At 38.1% G+C, this 22,500-nt stretch overlaps 1 protein-coding gene and 1 long non-coding RNA gene across 2 annotated transcripts in view; one reads left to right on the top strand and one right to left on the bottom strand.

Moving 5' to 3' along the window:
* The window catches only part of LOC148740922 (uncharacterized), a 178,860-nt gene that overhangs the window by 61,078 nt on the left and 95,282 nt on the right, over positions 1-22,500 (top strand). The gene's annotated exons all lie outside the window — the stretch shown is intronic.
* LOC148740929 (fibroblast growth factor receptor 4-like) overlaps positions 5,432-22,500 on the bottom strand; it is an 18,773-nt gene continuing 1,704 nt past the window's right edge. Inside the window, exons 2-14 of the mRNA XM_088754922.1 lie at positions 17,919-18,079; positions 16,380-16,712; positions 15,837-16,130; positions 15,271-15,461; positions 10,352-10,811; positions 9,983-10,090; positions 9,509-9,690; positions 9,162-9,284; positions 8,685-8,755; positions 8,155-8,195; positions 7,714-7,813; positions 7,232-7,331; positions 5,432-6,816 (exon numbers count right to left, since the gene is read on the bottom strand). Of these exons, the coding sequence (XP_088611048.1) occupies positions 6,772-6,816; positions 7,232-7,331; positions 7,714-7,813; positions 8,155-8,195; positions 8,685-8,755; positions 9,162-9,284; positions 9,509-9,690; positions 9,983-10,090; positions 10,352-10,811; positions 15,271-15,461; positions 15,837-16,130; positions 16,380-16,712; positions 17,919-18,079 (2,209 nt within the window). The 3' untranslated portion in view covers positions 5,432-6,771. The remainder of the gene's footprint in view (positions 6,817-7,231; positions 7,332-7,713; positions 7,814-8,154; positions 8,196-8,684; positions 8,756-9,161; positions 9,285-9,508; positions 9,691-9,982; positions 10,091-10,351; positions 10,812-15,270; positions 15,462-15,836; positions 16,131-16,379; positions 16,713-17,918; positions 18,080-22,500) is intronic.

The raw sequence follows: 22,500 nt of genomic DNA, 5'->3' as shown, positions 1-22,500 counted from the left end.
CCAACTGGGAGCAGGCCATCAAATCAACTCGACATAAACCCGTAGATGATAAATCAAACAACAAACATATGAAATACATATATATGAACTGCGGTTATGAAACGTATATGTGCACGATCCTTCGCAGTAAAGCACTATTTAAGTAATAGTGAAAATCAGACCTGAAAAAAATTCAGGCCTGTACGGGATTCGAACCACTGACCTCTGCGATACTAGTGCAGCGCTCTACCAATTGAGCTAACAAGCCAACTGGGAGCAGGCCATCAAATTAATTCGACATAAACCCGTAGATGATAAATCAAACAACAAACATATGAAATACATATATATGAACTGCGGTTAAAACCTTTAAATATTTGTTAAATTAAGAATACCCGCCAGTCTTTGAAACTCGAAGATTCCACTGTCAATAAATTGAGATTAAGACGACGGCAGCGATGGCGGTTAACTTCAGAGTGTTTATGAGTTTGTTATTCTAAAAGCGAAATGTTTCATGACCTCACCAGTTTCTATCCACCATATGCGTTCTTCCAGCGAGATTAAACAGTCATTGTTCTATATTTTCCAAATAGTTTATCGATAGCAAGGAAATCGAATTTTTCTCTTGGAAATAGGCCACTGGCTTACCTTATTTCTGATCTTTTTTCTTTTTCGGTATGTGAATGTCGGTAACTAAATATGACATTTCGAATTCGGTCGGCGAACATGAAAGACTTCAGTCAGTAGTTGTATTAATAAGATATGTCATGAAAATATGTGTTATTCCTCCTCGAGACAAATTATTTTGAGAAAGGTCCTGTCTTAAAATTTAACGTCAATGATTAGTCATTAAACTAAAATTCATCCCAATGCAAGCGATCAAATCTACCCTAATGATAAGTCGGAGGAGAATAGAATAGGCGCAGCATATTCAAGTTCGTGCTCAAATTCACACTCCTGGCGGACGTCGTTTGACATAACTAGTAATGAGATCGACCTTCCTGTTTACGAATGAAGTAATTTGGGAACCTTGAATTTGAATTGACACATTTTGCATCATGTGTATATTTCGTAGAACTAGTTTACATTTAGCTTGTAATAAAGTATACAGATCCATGGATTGCCTTAAATTTTAGCTCCACTTAAGATTCTGTTCATTGTAGATTTAAGAAACGATTACGAATAAACAGCGAAAATTCAAGACGTCTTAATGTTGTGTTGAAGGAATAAAATGGCCACCAACACCAAAAGTCACCAAAAGTCGTATAACAGACGATCTCACCAGTTGCTGTCTCTAAACAATTGCACAATTATGCATTACATACTACTATCAAATCCAACACTGTAAGGTACTGTATCAACCGATTTTGTTTAATTTGTTCCCCCAAATCCTTTTGAAAAGTTAACTTTTTTACCTTCGCTGATCACAAAACCACGATCGAAATAAACTTTCTTCTCATTTTTTTTTCCTTTATTTATTTAGACGTTACTTTATTTGGCTGAAAAATTACCAAAGAAATCGTCTTTTGAAAACGAAATTGTGTGAAAAATGCATAAACTTACCTTACGGTTTAACTGCGAGACTTGGTAACGTACCACTCATTGGAAGGTAGTGGAATTAATCATTGGTTGTCATACAAAACGAGGTCCACTATAAAATTATGCACACGTTACTGAGTCAAAAATAAACCGTCGTACGAAACCACATTTTTTATTGATAGCAAATGACTCAGCATACAGATGTTGTATGTGGAAAATGACAGTTGGAGTGAAAAGCTCCTAGTGAGCCAACAGTTTAACAAGATCAAAGATTATGTTCGCAGCTCCTGTTTGTCATCAAATTGTAAAATGCTCCTAATGTCCAATTTGTAAATTAGTGTCTGGTGGACTTGTAAAAAGAGACAGGAAGATGCACGTGTACGCCGAGGAACGATTTATGCGGGGGAAAGCTCTCTACGCGTAGGATGATCGTAAACAACAAGGCCAGCTGTGTTTCTCTCAATATCTTATTCAATATCAAGGATAAAAAAAACAGTCCTTTTTTACTTGTTATTGAGTTCATAGCCCACTCACGTCCCTCTGTCTATCGCCTTTGTGATAGACAAGTCCTCTAGAATTTACAAGATTGAGGCCTTTTTGGTTTGAAGACGATACCTCTCACGCAGTCTAAGAGAAAACACAGAATTTGAAAGAAAAACAATCTTTTTTTCAGTGTACATTTGGGCATTACATATATTATGAGGCAAAAAAAAGTGAAAAAAACGGCACTAATTAAAAATAATTCATAACAGTTGGGACCACTACAGATGTAAACGACGGTCGCTCTGATATATTTATATTTTTACCTTACTGAATTGACATAATTTTTCAGATCACCCTCTTATTATCAGCCTTACCCTGCTGGCAGAGGCGTTTATTTGTTCACCTCCCCTACGGTCCACGTAAAAATAAAGTCCTCTGCGCTCGGCCTGTTAAATCTTTTTCGAGCATGCGCGGCCTGTTGCTTAGAAACAAATTAGTTCCCGATAGCACTCGCCATAACCGTGATTGTGGGCTCACATTTGGTCTTGCTATATTGCTAAATAGGATGTGTGCGCATAAAAACATGTTTAAAACAGTTTCTGACCGGTTTTCCAAATTAGACTATCCACAAACTTGGATAATTCCCAGGCGCATGCTCGAAGAAGATTTAACAGGCCGAGCGCAAAGGACTTTATTTTTACGTGGACCGTAGGGGAAGTTAACAAATAAACGCCTCTGCCAGCAGGGTATATCAGCTTTCAATGTTTTTAAGCTTGTGATGGTCGAACTCTGCGGAGAATGAATCTGCGGGGATTCACTGCTGCGTGCCACATGAACTATTCTTAGCCGGGAAAAAAAAAATCAGCTTTGTATAGGGGGTGTTTCATCTTTCAAGCGTTTAAACGCTTACTTATGTCAATGTTTAGAAATAAACACTCATCCACAGGTAACTAAACAGCCTAATTACCTTTGCTGAACACTGTCTGATAAATTTTCGACCTACCGTCCAGGAAAAAGATTTTCTATATTATTTCTTCTCTCAAAATTTGGCGGGAAACAATTTTGCCGAATGTCATTTTCGTGTAACTTTAGACGTCGGCCTTAGCGATTTAGAGATACCAATTTAAAGTTTGCTTTATTTCATTAAAGATACAACAGGCTATTTATACAATAATTTTCTTTAAAAGTAAACCACGCACGTTTGACAAACAGCACTGCGTAAATGGCACACTGAATTTGGCTCACACTCGTTATCAATTCAAGTTATCAATTCAATTATCAAGTGCTAATATTAAGTGTGAGATTGAAAAGATAGCGAATGAATAAAGGCTGAAAGTTTCTAAAGAAACTGTGGTGCTGCGTCGATGGGGGTAACAAGGTAATTTGGTAATATCAACTAAGTTGAACTTGTAAATTGGCCACCGTGACGAGCAAAAAAGCTGACGTTTCGAGCGTTAGGCCTTCGTCAGAGCGAAGGGCTCTGACGAAGGCCTAACGCTCGAAACGTCAGCTTTTTTACTCGTTACCGTGGCCAAATTTACAATTTCAACTTAGTTGATATTACCAAATTACATTAAAAAGATGGTGTTCAGCACAAGAAAGATTTTTAAACGTCAATCAGTTCCTTGCATCGTGAGTAGAAGGTGTGAAAAAAATTATAGCAATTTTTTTTCACTTAACGTTCTTTCATATAGGTTCAACAAAAGTTGGCCCAAAATCAAGCTATTTTATGCCCGTGGAGGGCCCTGATTATAGAAAAGACTTTATCTTGAAATAAAAAACCCACCAACTAATGAAAATACCACCATTGATAATCTTTTCAGGTACCTTTGGTATGGTAAAAGGATCGAGGTGAAACGCCAACCTCGAACCTATGCTCCTGCCCGGTTTTCTCTGACTACTTACTTACTTACTTCAGCCCATCGCTCCTCCTGGAGCATAGGCCGCCGACAACAGTCCGCCAAAGTGCTCTGTCCTGAGCTGTTCTTGCAAGTTGTCTCCAGGTCTTTCTCATGTTCTTGATGTTGGCGTCGAGGTCACGGCGCCAGGTGTTTCTTGGCCTTCCCCTCTTTCGTTTCCCTTGGGGATTCCACTTCAGCGCCTGCCTTGTGATGTTGTTAGCTGGCTTCCACAGGGTGTGCCTGATCCATCCCCATCTTCTGCACCAGATCTCCTCGTCAGCTGGCAGCTAGTTGGCATGCTGCCACAGGTCTGCATTGCTGATGATGTCGGACCAGCGTATCTGGAAGATCCTTCTCAGGCAGCTGTTGATGAAGGTATTCACTTTCCTAATGGTGGTCTCCGCCATGGCCGGTTCCAAGCTCAGATGAGAAAGGAGGAGGGTTGGGCGTGGGGCAACCCCACCCCGTAAAAATCTTGCATCCTACAGAAACGCCAATAACGGTTTTCTATGACAATGACACGTTAAACCATTAAAATCCTCGATGGGGCCTAATCATTATGCAGACTATGAGATATTTTATGTTTTTCGAATAGCAGACAAATTAGTCTTTCTTTGCTCTCCCGTGAAGGGTTTTCAATGCCAGCAAGTAATTGAGTTAAGTGCCGCAAGCATATGGTGGATCAGTTACACCTCGTTCATTCATGCGCATATCACACCCAACGCGCGCGCTCACTGGTCCGAAATTGTGTGAACAAAAATGAAGACAGCGCATGGAAACGAATGGTTTAATTAACTTTCCCTACAAAAAATTCTTTGATTTCATCGAGGTAGTTTATAACTTGTAAGTTATTGTTTGGTAGCCATTTGGTGACGTAAAAATGGAAGTAGATTTGAAAAGTTGTTTGCGTCAAAATACACATATCTACAATTGACTCTTCAAAATATTACAAAATGTCAGAGTTTACGCTTTTGAGTAACATCGCCCAACCTAACTTCCTCCGCCCGTCCATGAGTTACACCCATCGACCTTCAGAAACGTTTTGTTCTTTTATTAGTCGTAACCTTGTAATTACTCTTTATTTCGGTCTTTATCCAGAAACATCACCCGTCCGCTTTTCTAATACAAAGAAAAAAAAACGACTTATACAAAACTTATATCAGGGAATAGAAATCTGTTTTCTCTCCTCACCAATTTCTTAACGCCTTTTTCTTGTCTTAAACATTTTAATTTTTTTTTTCACATTCGACCCATTTCTACTTATCAACTAATAACCGCCGTTTCCGAGTTTCATCCACCCTTCCTGAAACGTATGTGGCCTGTAGAGGCCCTTAGAATGGCATTCCTTTTGTTTCCATTTTCTTTATGTTGTTGTTGTTATGTAAAGAACTGATGTATACGTTGTAGTTTAATTTTATCCTTGGTTCAAATTTTATTTTCCTTTGTTTCAAACTCATTATCAACATTAACATGACCGAGAACAAAGGAAAATAAAATTTGAACCAAGTATAAAATTGAACTACAACATGTACGCGTGTTATCAGTTGTTTATTTTCCCGATCAGTCTCCTCAAGGGTTCTTGAATATAAAGCTCATTTCCGTTGATTGTCTTATTTCGCTAGTATTCTCTTTTTACTTTCTTAGCTGTTAGGTATGAGCGTCAGCTTAATAACATTGCTTGCATTTAATTATAATTCTCAATAGTCCAGTTGGGAGTTATTTGGAATCGCCCCTGACTCTAATTATCGCAGTCACGCGAAAACATGGAATTGAGGCTCATCCTGAGTCGTCTTATTGTTTACACGTTTGTCATGGCAGAAGACCGCGAAAATTCAAATAAAGTGATATGATCAAATGTTTTTTTTTTTCCTGCCTTAGCTTCATTTACGTGTTGATATAATTATCATTACTTGAGAAAGTTGTTGAGAGTAATATATTTGTTACGATGTTACATGCTGAAGATTATTTCTCCCTTTTGTCGAGTGTCACACACTTCTCTCGCAAGTGGGTGTGTTTTATCGCTTCTGGATCTCTGTAGCTCTGCTTTGAAGTTAAGGTTTCATTTGCAAGTCACGATCTTTCAAAAATTCCATCTTTAATTTAACAAATAAAGAAGTATTGAATGTGCCCTCTTCTGTTGTAAAGCACGCAGGAAGCGACTTGAGCGCGAAAGAACTGTAGATTTCCTGCGAGCGAAGAAAATTATAAAGGAGGAGCTGCTCAAAAGGTAGGATAGATGCGTGCTTAGATTTCTCTTAGCAAAGCCAATACACGCTAAGTCAGTCTATTTACGAGATAGCAACTTTTTTTTCTTAACCAATTCAGCGTCGAAAGTAAGACAGGGTGGACCGTCTATTCTTTACTGTGATTTGCACTACCTATTGTGAAGAAAACGTGCCAAACCTTCTCTTACAAGGAAACAAATTAAATCTAAACTTTTTGAGCGTGGTCGGCACCTGAATCTCGGAAACTGTAAAGATTACAGAACCTTTTTAAGACTTTCAAGGAATTCTTTTATGTTATACAGCACAGAGTGATTAGTTAGTTTTACTATAATTTCTATTCTGTTAATCCTACTTTTAGTTTTAATTGCATATTGCGTAATTTGTGAATAACTTAATTTGATTTATTTTAATTGTAATTGATGTATTTCAACAGGGAAGAGTCACCTAGTGGATCTGTTAATAAACTATTATTATTATTATTATTATTATTATTATTATTATTATCATTATTATTACTATTATCATTATTATTATTACATTTTACGTTAGGCCTTATACGTTTATGCACGTATTTGAGATATCGCGATTTTCTTCCTATTACTAATCAAATAAAATAAGGCTTTTCCTTTAGCATCAGGGCGTCATCAAGCCTCTCCATCGTTTTCCTCTGTAATATTTGTATATGTCCTCTGAAATAAATCATTGGAATTAAGAGTCAGCCATTGATAATTCCGCCACAAAAAAAATGAATAAGGAAACAAGAAATGGCTTTAATTGAATTAAACAAAAGTAATGAATGAAGTTAGGAACAAGCACAAGAAAGAACAGACACTCCTACGGATGTCGACCAGTTGACAGACCGACGGACAGACAAGCAAGTGGATGGATGACTATGTTTAAGAAAAGATGAGCGTATTCATGGCGGGAGTTGGAAATAAAAGGTTTACCAGAAAGACCGACAAGGTGACAGAGGAGTTCATGAAAGGGTGTATTGAATCATCGATTAAAAAAATATTGAAGGAGGAAGAAGAGGACAGATAAGGTTTAAGAAAGGCGATACTGAGGAGAAGAAATGGAGATCTTGTAAATACAAACATTAATTACCTTCACTTCTCGCAAAGAATTCTTCAGCTGTTGGGCGATCTGTGAAAAGGCTGGTCTCATCATAGGATTTTCTTTCCAACAAGAACTCATCAGCTCATATCTAAAAATTCAATGCAGTACGAGTTAACGTTTTTTCGAAGCTGACACTATCAGCATCTAGATTTACCGTGTCAAACGTGGAAAGGGGTGCATAGGGGGATAACCACGATCATTGGAAAGATCACTGATTTTCCGAGTGTGACATTTGATTTGATATGCAAATCGTTTTTAAATCATGACGACTCATTTCATGCATCGTTTCGATTTTCAACGAGAAGAAGTGAATGTCAGAGGATCTTACAAGACTTGAATCGAAGAGTAAAACGCTTTTCAATTATTTTTAAATTAAGGCAAGTTAAATTTTCATTACTTGAAGCCCTCTACAAGATTATAAATCGTTCAATTCATTTTCTATCGCCACTATACAAGACTTTGAAGCTTACAGTTCTTCCGAGCACTGATCGGGACGAGGCATCCGGTATCCTGTAGCCAGTCGACTCACTAAGGCAATTGGTGATGAGATGTCAGGGTATGGCAACTCACCTGTTTGGTAGAAAAAAGATCATCATGATATAAATAATTCAGTTCTAGAGACAAGGATCTTTATATGGCTTATTTACAGATAAAAAATTAAGCGCAGCTCGGGGACAAAAAAGATGTAGGACGAATAAAATGTTCAGTAGCCGTATGGCGGGCCTCTGATCTTCTTTAACTGTCGTCTGACTGGCAATACGCATTTTTCTGAATGAAGATGCTTGTGCCTGTATAGTTAGCTTAACAAAGGAGCCTTCCTAACTTTGGGCTGTGCTATGGATTGGAATCTCATGACGAGAACATGACTGCTAGTTCATAGAGTGTCGCACATAATATCACTCGACACTTACCGTACGTGGCAATTTCCCATAAGACAATACCAAATGACCACCTGTAAATATGCATAAATGCCTTAATAACTTTAATGAGTTAGGAAAAGAAGCTAATGACCTTCTGGTAAGGAGAATTAGCACTGACTTGATTAAAGATGAAGTCACGTCGTATTCTTTGAGTATTTAATGAATATTTGCATCGCTTAAGACTTCGTTGTGTCTTTCCTGTCGGATCTCACCTCTGATATAAATTTCAATCAACTAATATGAGCATAAGATTGTCCATTTCAAAGAGGAAATTACTAAAGTCATGCTAAGTTTTCATGGTGTGTCCATAAATGCAAATAGATAAATATACACCATTCATGCACATGGAGACGAGCAAACAACGTAAAATGAAGCCCTGATGTAACCATGGTAATGCTCCAGGGAAAATAGCAAAGCGGCAGGCAAATGACGTTTTTGGAAATCCTTTGTGCTAAGCAATACCTCCGGCTCTAAGTCAAGAGACAGCTCTCTCACAGTATTAAAATACAAATTGAACTTACACATCACTCATGGATGTAAAATGCAGATCTCGCAGAGATTCTAAAGACGACCATCTCCACGGAACCTTGCCCTGTTGAAAAGACAGATTCATGTGAGCAAGGTCCTGTTTGTTGTAGAGTCAATACCCTTTGAGACTGGGAAGAGGCTGACTCATGAAAAAGAAGGATGCATCGAGTGCGTGTATGCGATTTCTTTTTCAACGTTAAGATATATAAATTTTTCTAATTATTGTTGATCACCAGTAAAATCCAAGGGGGTAGTTATCTTGGCCGCTTTTATTGTTATCATCATCATTGTTGTTGTCTTTATTATCAGTACAAACATTAACCATAATTAAGTAAACACGATACACAGTTCGTTGGGAGGGAATTAATTCAGTGTGTTCGATTATACTATGGAAGAGCATCAATTAAAATGTATTTTAGTTTTGTTGATTTTTTTTTTAGTCGTTGAAACTGATTGCAAAGCGTACTTACGTTGGAGGTCATAGTGTATATGCCAGCATCGGATATGTCTCTGGCCAATCCAAAGTCTCCAACTTTAGCAACCAAGTTGGCATCTACTAAAATATTCCTCGCTGCCAGATCGCGATGGACGAACTGTGAGAGAAGACAATTTATAAATCTTTAGCTTAGCAGACACTCACGAATGATTGAGTGGTGGCTTATACCAAAGAGCAAAAGATCCCCAATGTGTCCTTCACAACCTCGAGCTTCCAGCGTTATATTTTGAGCTGTTTATAATCTATATAGAGAGTGGTCATCTGTCATGGAAGGTAAACAAAGTTACCTCAACATTTCTACACATTGTCAGTGGGTCTTACCTTTCTCTCCTCTAAGTGCTGCATTCCCGCGGCAATCTGAAATGCAATTGTAACCAGCTGCCGGTCATTAAGCTTACAGCAGACGTTATGATACTTGTTGTTTTCCCCTGGAGCCCTCTTGGCCTTCAAAAGATTTTCCAGACTGCCACCATGAATCAACTCAGTGACTACAAGAAGGTTTCCTAGTGAAGTTGATCGAAAGATGATTTCGTCGGTAAAAATAAGTTAAGTTGGTGCCAAAAAAACCAAGAAACAAATTCCATATGAATCCTCCAGCATTATACCTAGCATCAAATGGTTTTCGATCAAGAGGCACAGATTTTTTTGCATAACAAGTACTAAGTCTACGAAATTTTCTCTAATCATAACATCAGCAAATGCACTGTTCGAACTGATCTTACAGTCGGATGAAACGTTACCTTATTAGTAATCCCACTTATCTCTAAGACGTTACATCGTCGAAAACTGACTTACCTCCCTCTATCCGCATACCAATCAAAGTGACAATATTAGGATGTTTCCCAGCCTGCCTCAAGGTCCTTATCTCATTATGCAGGGTTTCTTTGGTAATGGCACTAGGGTCTACATTGAGATAGAAAAATAAGCAAGGGGACTTCTCAAATTGCTTGGCTATGGTAAAAAAAATGGTGTATGGAAAAAAAGTGGCGAGGCTACAGAGAGCGTTCAGAGGAGACAGAAGCAGACTTTATGGGTGTTTTCCCGCAAAGGGAAAAATGACGAAAAAGTGAGATGGTGCATATCTTCCAGAAAGAAAAATCAATTCAGCGGTATACCACTATACTTCGGAATTAATAATGTCACATTTTGACGTCGCGTACGTACTTTTTAGCTTCTTAACTGCTACATCTGTCATGTTTCCGTCTTTTCCACCATAGCGACCTTTGTAGACGATCCCAAACTCGCCTTCTCCGAGTATTTCATCGAATACTTCAAGATTTTCCAAGTTTTCGCATCCTTCTTCGGTCTCTAGAGACGATATCTTTCGCTGTTCGTCCACACCCAGGTCAACACATTTATCAGCTGTGAAAATGTCACTGCCAACAATCTTCTCACACGAATCTAATCTCACTTTACTTGTTTCTACTATATCTTGCATTGCATCATCCTGCTCTCCTCCGCCTGGAAGCCCTCTTTCCCCTACTGCGTTCCCCATTAACAGGTGCCTTTCTTCGGGGTTTTTGATAGTTTGGTTATTGGGCGACCAGTCGTTTTCAAGGTCTTGTATCCCGTTTGGTAAGTGCTTGTCTTTTTCTAAATACACCTTTGTCGCACGTCTTGTCCCCTGTCATTTAATTGAAGGCAAAAGGCAAGTACCATATACATCTTTCATTACGATGACGGGCAAATTTGACAATTTCAAGGTATGTAAGTAAGAAATATGGCCCTTTTTCGGATTGACCTGCTCTATGAACTTAGTGAAAATGGGGCGAGTAAGCCCCTGAGTTTTTCTAAAGAAGTTGTTTATAAGACGAAAGTGAAAGAAAGAAGAATTTGGAGGAGAAAAGAAGAAGTGGAGACAGAAATGGGCGTTTTCCTTAGCCTTACTCTAAGCCTCAGCCGAATTAACGACAGTCATTATACGCAATCTTGCTTATGCTGGCATACGAAGGAATGTTAGGATTGACCAGCCATGAAAGGTACGTTTTTCGCGTGTCATCGATCTTGTTACTATGTAAGGCGAGATGCAGAGTCTAGAAAAACTTTGCAAATTTTAATTATTGTTATTATCACTATTATTATTATTATTATTATTATTATTATTATCATTATTGTTATTATTATCATTATTATCATTATCATGATTATTATGGCTACTTGCCAAATGCTAGGAAATGTCGCATTGTTGTGAAGCCTGAGAAGGAAGAGTCAGCCAAAGACGTGTTTGAGGCAACAGCTATCAATATTACAAGCGAAGACCATAAACATCTTGGCGTAGTGATTGGCTCACAGGAATACCAAAAAGAGTATGTCGATGAAAAGGTATCAGAATGGGTCAGCGAAATAGCCCAACTCGCGGAATTTGCTGCAACCGAACTACAAGCCTGTTACTCGGCTTATATGTTCGGCCTTAAACACAGATGGACTTACTTTCTTCGGACTATTCCCGACTCCCAGGATCTCATAGAACCTTTGGAAAGTGCTATAAGCCATGTCCTCATACCTGCAATAACTGGGCGCAAGTGCAATCAACGGGATAGAGACGCGTTGTCCTTACCCGCTCGCTTGCGTGGCCTTGGCCTTGGAAATCCGCTAATAGAAGCACCGCGGGAGTACAAGACATCCGTTGCAACAACTGCACCGCTCGTCGAACAAATTAAAGCCCAACAACATCACTTACCAGAAGACTCGGCAGTAAAGTCATCAAAACAGACTTCCCAGCATAAGAGGGACAAAGACGTCAAAGAAAGAGTGAAGAGTGTTTATGAGAGGGCACCACTTAAGACCATTTATTTTATTTATTAATTAATTAATTTATTTATTTAATCTTTATTTATACACGATCAATTCATCAGCCTATAAAATTCCTTTTAACAACCAAGCGAGCACTAGATCTGGTTACCGAAAAGGGTTCATCGGTATGGTTAACCGTCCTTCCCTTACAAGAACAAGGATATAATCTCAACAAAAGAGAATTCCGAGACGCCATTCAATTGCGATACGACTGGCAATTCGAAGATATTCCTTCCAAATGTGCTTGTGGGGACGTGTACACAGTGGACCATGCAATGGTCTGCAAAAAGGGTGGCTTTATTATACAGCGCCACAGCGAACTTAGAGACTTAGAAGCTGAGCTTTAGGGAATTGTCTGCAAAGATGTGGAAATCGTACCCCAACTCCAAGACACGACAGGAGAGCAATTAAGAGGATATGTGGCCAAGAATCGAACATTTTCAAAATATGGTGGCCACAGCCAAAACATCGATTCGGCTCATATTCTTAAGTTTGGTAGGACTTATGGTGAAACAAAGCACTGCATACTTCGTTTGGCTGAATATCGATTTATTTTCGAGAAAATCGACAAAAGCTGAATTTCGCCCAAATGCCGCTTTTGAAGCTCAAAATTTCAGACGAATCTCGGAGCATCGCGCCACAAATTGAAAACACTTGGACCGATAAAAACTACCAAATCTTGAAAAACAACATCCATACATGATTTGACAGCAATTTGAGCAATTCTTGAGCATTTATTTACACAATCTAATTGAATTTATCCGACCTTCTTCTAACAAGATCAAAAATAGGTCAAAAGTAACCTGTTATTTAACTATGTGCTATACAAAATAATCGACTGAGAATCTGGCTTTTGGCAGGCGAAGTGTGGTTCTTTTTTATCTCCGAAGGATTTTTTGGGGAAATGATTCAGTGCGATTGAATCAGATTTTAAAGTTGGATGAAATGAGCGGATTTGACGATGCCGTCAGTTATTCGAAAATGTAGACATTCATACGCAAACTCGATTGTTTAGCGTTTTACATCCAATCTACAACTTATTTATTATAATATCATCTTATCTCAGGGTTTCCCTCTTTCCATTTCGTTGAAAACGTAAGAGATCTTTGTTTAAATATAAGTCTTTGACTAAACCGCGAACCAAATGTTGGCGAAATGTTGCTAGTTCAGAAACATGTTTCTCGTGTGCGGAAAAACGCTAATTGTTAAAATTAGGGCCCACGGAGATCGACAACTCCACAAAAAGACAACTTCGGACTGTGAAGCACGTGGCTACAGGAACTAAGGTCGAGTGTTACATAAAAGAAAAAGGAGCAAACAATTATTTAAACAGAGAAACCGCGAGATACGCTTTGTAAACAATCATTATCAGGATGTGTTGACTTTCCTACCAAGTTCGATTGCCATTGAGGGAGCAATGCAACAATTTTAGGACTGCAATCCTCTTTTGTGATACAGCAATATGGACGGTAAGATGATATTATGTTAAATAAGCTGCAAATTTGATGTAAAATGCGAAACAATATAGTTTGTGTGTGAATGTGAACATTTTCGAACAACTGACGGCATCGTCAAATCAGCTCATTTCATCCAACTTTAAAATTTGATTCAATCGCACTGAATCATTTCCCCGAAAAATCCTTTGAAGATCGAAGAGAACCACATTTTGCCTTCCAAAAGCCAGATTTTCAGTCGATTTTTTTTGTATAGCACATAGTGAAATAACGGGTTACTTTTGACCTATTTTTAATCTTTTTAGAAGAAGGCCGGTTAAATTCAATTAGATTTTATAACATAACCAAAATAAAGCGCGCGCTGCGATTGGTCAATTTAGCGTCCCCCATTTGCCCATGGGTGTACGCTGCTGACGTGAGCAAATGCAAAGACTATTTTTCCGCGCGCCCTTGTTTTTTCTGGTCGCGTAAGATTTGTTAAATAAAAGGGAACTCTAGCTACAATGTTATGTTATAAAACAAATGGTAAACACCACAGCATACACCATTGAGTTATGGCTGCACTTGGGAGGTTTGCTAAGCACTCACGAAGCTAGAGTCGCTCTCGGTTATCGCCTCGAGCGACTCTTACGCTTCTTTCGTGCTTAGCAACCTCCCGCGTGCATCCATAACTCAATAGTGTACGCTGTGGTGTTTACCATTTGTTAAGTGTAAATAAGCCATCAAGAATTGCTCAAATTGCTGTCAGATTATGTATTGATGTTGTTTTTCAAGATTTGGTAGTTTTTATCGGTCCAAGTGTTTTCAATTTGTGGCGGGACGCTCCGAGATTTGTCTGAAATTTTGAGCTTCAAAAGCGGCATTTGGTCGAAATTCAGTTATTATTGATTTTCTCGAAAATAAATCGATATTCAGCCAAACGAAGTATGCAATGCTTTGTTTCACCATAAGGCCTACCTAACTTGAGAATATGAGCCGAATCGATTTTTTGGCTGTTGCCACCAAATGTTTGACCGTTGGCAACATTCCCTCTTAAACAGTGGTTCCAACATGGCGCAAGATGCAAGGCTAGACATTCATGTTCGTGGTTTCTGGAAACACAATCGATCTGCATTTTTCGATATTCGAGCTTGTCACCCAAATGCTGAATCGTACAGAAATCTGGAATCGCAGCAGATTTACCGCATGCATGAGAATGAGAATAAACGTTCCTATTCAAGACGTGTTCGAGACATCGATCATGGTTCATTAACGTCTCTTTGTGTTTACTTCGACTGGTGGAATGGGCCAAGAACGTTTGAGATATCACCGTCGCCTTGCAGAACTCATTGCAGAAAAGAAAGGAGAACACTATTCAAAGACAATTTCCTGGATCAGGGCAAAACCTTCGCTTGCATCATTGAGATCCGCCCTAATCTGCCTAAGAGGATTCAGAACAATTAGAAGGCCCAAATTGGATTTTACTAATGTAGACCTAGATATTCAAAGCTCAGAGGCTGCCATTTGTTGATTTTTTTTTTTTTAGATAATTTGTTAGTCGATATTTTCATGTATTTTTCGATTTTTAAGGATTTGATCTTAATATGTTGGTAAATATTTTGATGATTAGAGTGAATTATCGTTATCATAGTGTATAACCTCTAGTTTTTCTTACATTTTTATTAGACATTTTATCACATTTTTTTCGATTTTCGAGAATTTTATCATAATTTTTGTTATAATTTTTTGTGATTATGGTGAATAAAGGATTATTTTTTTTAAAACAAAATTGTTATTATTATTATGAAATCTTTCTCTTTCATTACGGACGGGGATGTCGCGTAACGTATTATTTACCTTTTTATCACGATTTCTACGCCGAATCCACACAAACCCGATGACTACACAAATAAGTGCAGCCACCACCAAAGTGCAGGAGACAGCGATTGTAGTAGTTTGAGATGCTGAATTTTTTGGCTTTTCATTCATGGAGGCTGCGGGAGTGAGTGTTGTAGAGGTTTGAGATGTTGAATTTTCATCCTCAGAGGCTGCGAAGGTAAGTGTTATTATAGATGAATTATGAAAAATATATATATATATATATATTTATTTGGAGTCTTGAGTCATAGATTTCAAGCGGGGGGACAATAACAGTAATGATAATGATTACAAAAACACAAATCATAATAATATTAATGGCAATAATGGTAATTATGACAATACTAAATGTAAAAAGTCAGAGTTATGAATTGACGAAGAATTAGAAAAAAAATACGAAGACGACGTAGAAGAATGGGAAAGAAACGCAAAGGATAAAAAGGCATTTTATTCCCAACCATCGCAATTTTGATCCAAAAGTCAATCCTTGCAGTGACTGTCGTTAAGATCTTTATCTATTCCTTTTCATTCCAAAAATATCTCACCTTTGCTTAATACAGCTTCTTCTGTTCCCGCTCCGATGCTGTTATTGGCAATACACTGATATTTGCCATAATCTTCCATCCTTACTCCCGTTATGAAAAGTTGGCTGCGATTCGCTCCGCTGTCTTGAATAACACTTGCTCTGGGGTTAGACTGTAAAGGATATGAAGCATTTTTTTTAATCCAATGGATTTTAGGCCTCGGGAAGCCCTTAGCAGTGCAGCTAAAGCTAGCATTGGAACCGATCGAGACACTTTGGTTCTCTGGACCTTCAACGATCTCAGGTGAAAAGGCACCTGCAAATTGATATAAAAATGATTTATTTGGATACATGTGACGTTATGAGTTGTCTAATTTACGGCAATTCTTTAAGATGTCGGGGCTAAGCCTCGTTTGACATCCGTAAGAACCGACTCAAAGAGGACTACACTTCAAGAGGAATTTGATGACGAGAAGACTGAGGAGGTGCAGGAGCGTGACACCCACACTTGCATTATAAACTTAGGATGTCTGTTATTTTGTAGAGGTATGGTAAGGTTGCTTACCTTGGATCGTTATTTTAAATGATGTCCTTGTGCAGTGTTTTGTGTAACCATTGCCAGCTTGGCAAGTGTAGCGGCCAAATTTCTCAACTGCCAAATTTTTGAGCTCTAATGGGCAGCTTAATTTAAGTTTATGAGCATGTATGTTTGAGGGCTGCCGGCATTTTGCTCCAACTTCTCTACCCTGTGGATCGTACCACTCGATATAATCGACCCATCTATCCAGATATGCTGAGTCTTCCTTTCTGGGCTGCGCTGTACAAGTCAGGTTTATGTTGGCACCAATCGGTAAACTGCTGTTTCCTGAACTTAAAAAGATGTCGATGACGGGTCTAGCTGTGTTAGAGAGATTGATAATAAATATCATAACATAACCAAAATAAAGCGCGCGCTCTGATTGGTCAATTTAGCGTCCCCCATTTGCCCATGGGTGTACACTGCTGACGTGAGCAAATGCAAAGACTATTTTTCCGCGCGCGCTTGTTTTTTCTGGTCGCGTAAAATTTGTAAAATAAAAGGGAACTCTTTAGCTACAATGTATCAATGTTATGTTATAAAACAAATGGTAAACACCGCAGCGTACACTATTGAGTTATGGATGCACTTGGGAGGTTTGCTAAGTACTCAAGAAGCTAGAGTCGCTCTCGGCTATCGCCTCGAGCGACTCTTACGCTTCTTTCGTGCTTAGCAACCTCCCGCGTGCACCATAACTCAATATGTACGCTGTGGTGTTTACCATTTGTTAAATATTAAAATCCGATGATACGTCTTTCTCTTTCTCTAGCTTATCTAACGAAGATAAAAGTTATAAATAAATCTATCATATAGGTATACTATATATATATGTGTGTGTGTGCGTGTACTATATAGATATATACATGTAAACATCGCAATTTGAAAACATATATTATGAAAATGTACTTTTTCTTTTCCCATCAAAAAGGTGATGCACGATGCTTGTATGTTTCACATCAAAGGAACAATACCTCTGTTATTTTGGTAGCAGCTATTTTTTTTCCTTTTTAAAATTACCCCTTTAATTTGTGGAGGCAAAAACGGGTAATTTGTTGCTTTCTGGACTTGAAAAGATGTCCACAACTGGTCTTACTGGGCTAGAGAAATTGATAATAAATGATAATAATAGCAAAATTAATAATACACAATCTTTCTCTAGCCTATCTAACGATGCGAAAGATTAATCTATCTTATCATGTAAAGTGAGCGTAGTTCATATACTCTTGACAGCGTTCTAATGAAGCTTTTTATTGTTTATTCCTAATTTGAATTCTCCACTTGAGGAAGGCCGAAGCCCGAAACGTTGTGTACAAACGCTGAATAATTTGCGTCTTTATCTTCTTCTTTTCTTCTCTACACATGCGAAACAATTTGAAGAAGATACCTGCATCCTCTGCATCCTCTTTCTGGGAACTGTTTGTATGGCAGCCATTTTACACTTCCTTTACATATACATATTCATGCATATAAATACAAGAAAAATCTACGCATATACGTGTTCTTTGACCAGGACGTTTAACTACTTACTTTTTATATTGGGATCACACGTTTCACCTCTGACAAATGGAAGATTCCACAAAGCGCCGTTAATAGTCAATAGTACTAAACATGCTAAAGCTCCTCGAGGCCAAAAGTAACCCATCATCATGACATGTTGACAAACTTTTTGCGTGGATGTTTGGAATGACCTGTAAATGGGATTGTTTATTTAGAATACGTTCCTTTCTTACAAGAAGGTAGTATAGGCAATAAGTCAAATTAGGGTATTATTAAGCTGCTGTATCTAAATTTACACACTCAGGCAGTTACGAAAGGAAAAATGGAAAAGTGAGTCACAAATTTGGCGATTTTGCGCAAAATTCCTGCTAAAAGGTAAATATTTTCATTAAAAATGTTCTCTTTGAATGAATGAATGAATGGATGAATGAAAGCCTTTATTTAAAGAGGGTAGCGCTTAATAGCCAGAGGCTAATAAACTTGTGGCCCTCACAGATTACACAACTATATACAATCAGATAAATATGTAAGCTAAAATATGTAAACATTTAAAATAAGCATATAAAATAAGACAAGATTCAATTAAGAAGATATTATTAAATAGTAAAATGATGCAAACATTGTTGTTCCTTAAAAATCTTGGCAAACATGTTCTTTTTAAAACATGCTATAGAATCTAGTTTCCTAGTTTCAATAGGTATAGTATTCCACATTCTTGTAGCCGAAACAGCGAAAGAGCGTCCTCCATCTGATTCTCTTTTGTATTTAGGACAAACAGCATTAATGCTTGAATATCTAGTGTTGTGGGAGTGCCGCTTATTATTCAAAATTAGGTGTTCATTTAGATAATTCGGCAAACGCCCATTGTTTCGCTTATGCATTATTATGCATTTATCTATCTTATGTTGCTCATAAAACGGAATCCAACCTAGCTTGTTAAACAAAGCAACTGATGGTTTCGTGCGATCGGCATAACAAATAAATCGTGCCGCACGCTTTTGCAATCTTAAGACCCTATAAACCGACTCATTGTCGCAATTTTCCCAAACCACGTTAGCGTAAGACATAACAGGGCAAATAATGCTATTATAAAACTGAAGTCGCTGTTTAAGAGGTAAACAGGCTCGAATCTTACGCAGTATGGCGATTCTAGAGGGATCTTTTTACCTACTTTTTCAATATGTTCATTAAATGACAATTTGCTGTCAATTTCTACTCCTACTAAAGTAGCACAATCCACATTATTGAGCTGTTTTCCGTTTACAGTAACAACTATGTCACTTCCATTTATGTCAGCCACACATCTTTTCCCAGTGATCGTGAGCACTTTGGTCTTGTCTTCATTTAATGGGAGCTTATTTGCTGAAGCCCATAATTGAATTTCAGTGACAGACTTATTTAGTGATGAACTTAAGTTGGCTAAGTTTTTCACATCCGCAAAAGCGTTCACAGTCGTATCGTCTGCGTAAAGGTCCAACTGAGCACTTGTATACAAGGGCAAATCGTTAATAAACAAAATGAAAAATAAACAACCTAGAATACTGCCCTGAGGGACTCCATGCAACATCAAAGCTTCGCTTGACTCACTCCCATTTACATGGACAATTTGCTTCCGATCCGACAAATAAGAGTGACACTCCAACTTGCGCAACAATAGCTTATGGTCCACCATGTCGAAAGCCTTTCGATAATCGACCAGGACCATGCCGCATGTATGATTGTTATCTAAGCCGAACAAAAGCTCGTCAACTAACTTAATTAGAGCAGTCTCGGTACTGTACATCCCACGAAACCCAGACTGTCTAGAATACAACAAGTTATTATCCATAAGAAAAGCATATAAAGAATTGTGCATATGACGTTCGATTACTTTTGAGACCACTGGTAGCACAGAAATCGGGCGAAGTCGATAAATCCAACTGCGTATCATCAATTGGACCAGGGTTACTGGCAACATCATTGCAGAGGGCCAAAATAATGGTGAATAAGGCGACATTTAGGAGTTTTAAACAAAGTAATAACCTATGACTAGCAGGAGTTGGAACAATGGCGGATGACTTGATTCGCATTTGAACTCTAGGAAGACTTAAAAACGGCAAACATAAAGCTTTTGCGACAACAAATCCTTCCAGCCATATATATCCCTAGACGCTTATCTTCCAGGTTCAATGGGTTGCGATAAATGGAGTTGAAAATTAAACTTGAAACAATCTAAAGTGTTACCGAGCGGCCGAGGGCCGACTTACACATCGCCATGTCACTGCCCGTTTCTTTCATTTATCCCCAAACTTTTGTATTCTACCGAATACATGTGCTTATAATTTCGTCTCTCAATTACTCAGTGACTTATTAGCTTGAGCCTTTGTTTAGCTCCTTTATTGAAATCGCCAACAGTGACAAACAAAATCTAAAGCAAACAGCGACGAGGTTGTACGCAAACTTAATATAATATTTGATAACTCTCTTTTTCGGTGGGAAGCAAATGCAACGAACTTATAAAAAAAAAAACAGTGAATCTTTTATGTTGTAATGACCTCCTGCAGTAAGAAAGCAAAGTTATTTCAAATAGTGCTTATCATAAAGAAAAGGGATTGTTCGGCTTGACAAGAACTTTGCATCGGGCGAGTGAAATCTTCATGTCCGTGTAAAACTACTTTTCGGGGTCGTAGACTTGAATAAGCTAGGTAGCCTACCAACGGACACGATGTACTCTTATAATGAATGAAAATAACGCACAATCCCACCAGTGTTAATTAGAAATAATCCAAATTTTTGTGCAGTTTAACATTTATATGTCTGAATCTTTACGTCAAGGGATGTGAATCCCTCACAACATTTTGCAATGCGGACATCATCGTCCGCCTCCTCTCGACTCAAATAATAATAGCGACCTTAAGCAAACCTCGATGGCGACGGCAACGAGGACGTGGCAAAACAAAAGATCTAGTGGGTAGAACAATAGCTCAGCACGTGCGCTTTAAAACTTTAAATATACATTTCTTAGCCATCCTTTGCAAAAAAGCAAAGTGAAATCACCAAAGTTTGCGTCGTCTGCGAACGGAAACCGCGACGGCAAAATTCCTGTCATTGCCATTTGGAACTCAGCGCTGCTACTCTACGTTATGCTGCGGTTGAGGTGTGGCGCCGTAAGAAATGATAAACACCTGCAGCCATTTTCGAAATTCTAATTAAAAGTAGACATTTAATTTTTAATCGACGTCTTCCTTGGTGTCGCCGTCCTGACTGCGTCCGGACGGTATTGCTTATATTTAGTAGATGCTTATGTCAAACGAACTCAGTCATATTTTTCACCTCAAAAGGACTTCATCTGAATGAAGAGATATTTAGGTTGGGTTAATCGGCTCATAGGAAAAAATGTCAATTCACTGGCAAAAATGTACCTGTTAACGGAGAGATATCCAGCCGCTAAACTGACCCTGAAAGTGGTCGCGTGCGTACGAACTCCCTTTTTGGAAGATGAAATTGAAACTTAATGCGTTCGACTGTCGTCAAGATGCAACTAAAAGTCGATGTTGATAATAATTCGTTTGACGATAAAGTAGTGTACAACTGAACGTTTCTGGTAATCATATGTTATATCTATACATTTAAACGATTGCATTCATATTTTTAATTATATATTTTATTATATGATCCTTAAAGATTTCGTATTGTACTTATATATATATTTACGTATATTAGTGATCGTAAGCTAGAAGTATGGCTGTTATGTTTTTAGTCAATAAACTATCTATCTATCTACCTATCTATAGGGAATGCATATATTGGTAAAGTTTAATCATTGTTTACGTTTTAGTTTTATTAAGTATGGTCGCATCGTTTCTAAGCAGCGTTTTATTACAAGTTTGAGCTCAGACTTCAAATTTGGCTATCAGCGATTATCTAAAATCAAATTTATTTCTCGCAAAAAATAGTATGGCAAAAAAAAATGTATTTCAGATTAAATTTTAATACTTTCCTCCGAGGACATCATGCGTACAAGTCAGTTTAACATGACACGCGCGATGAGGCAAAGCGATGAGGCAAAGGAAACTGATGGGAACGCAATCGGAGTATACTTGGTAAAGAAACAATTGGAAGACATAAAAAAAGGCTTGTGGAACATGGGCTAAGAGAACTTTCAGCCGTGTTGAAAACTTCCTGAACGCAAACTCCGAAAATAAATTGTTAACACAGGGAACTGGAAAGAGGAAGAGAGACCCCCTAATGAAGTACTCCGCTTTCACAAAGAAATTAAACTGTGCATTGGGAGAATTTTAGAGGGGAGCATAGTGAAAGAGCACTGAAGTATACTTCGAACTGAAAAACGTTGTTATCAATAAAGGCAAATTTCCAAAGCTGGAATAAGCTGAACCACCGTATATGCTCGTGTTCTGATTATATACCTTGAGCTTCGAATGCGATGATCTTAAAACAATTTTACCTTTTTGAGTCTATAATTTGAATAAATGCAGCGTTTATTCATATTTTAGCTCTAAACTGCGGTTATTTGAGGGCGTAATTTCTTCGGGGTTGGCGATTAAACGAATAAATTCGGTATTTATATAATTTTTTTCATTTTTTTTTTCGGCTTTTATCCAAACATTCAACG

This window comes from Stylophora pistillata, chromosome 1 (genome assembly GCF_964205215.1).
Source record: "Stylophora pistillata chromosome 1, jaStyPist1.2, whole genome shotgun sequence".
Lineage (NCBI taxonomy): Eukaryota > Metazoa > Cnidaria > Anthozoa > Scleractinia > Pocilloporidae > Stylophora > Stylophora pistillata.
The sequence above is the reverse complement of the archived record's forward strand: the minus strand, read 5'-3'. Positions and strand labels throughout refer to the sequence as shown.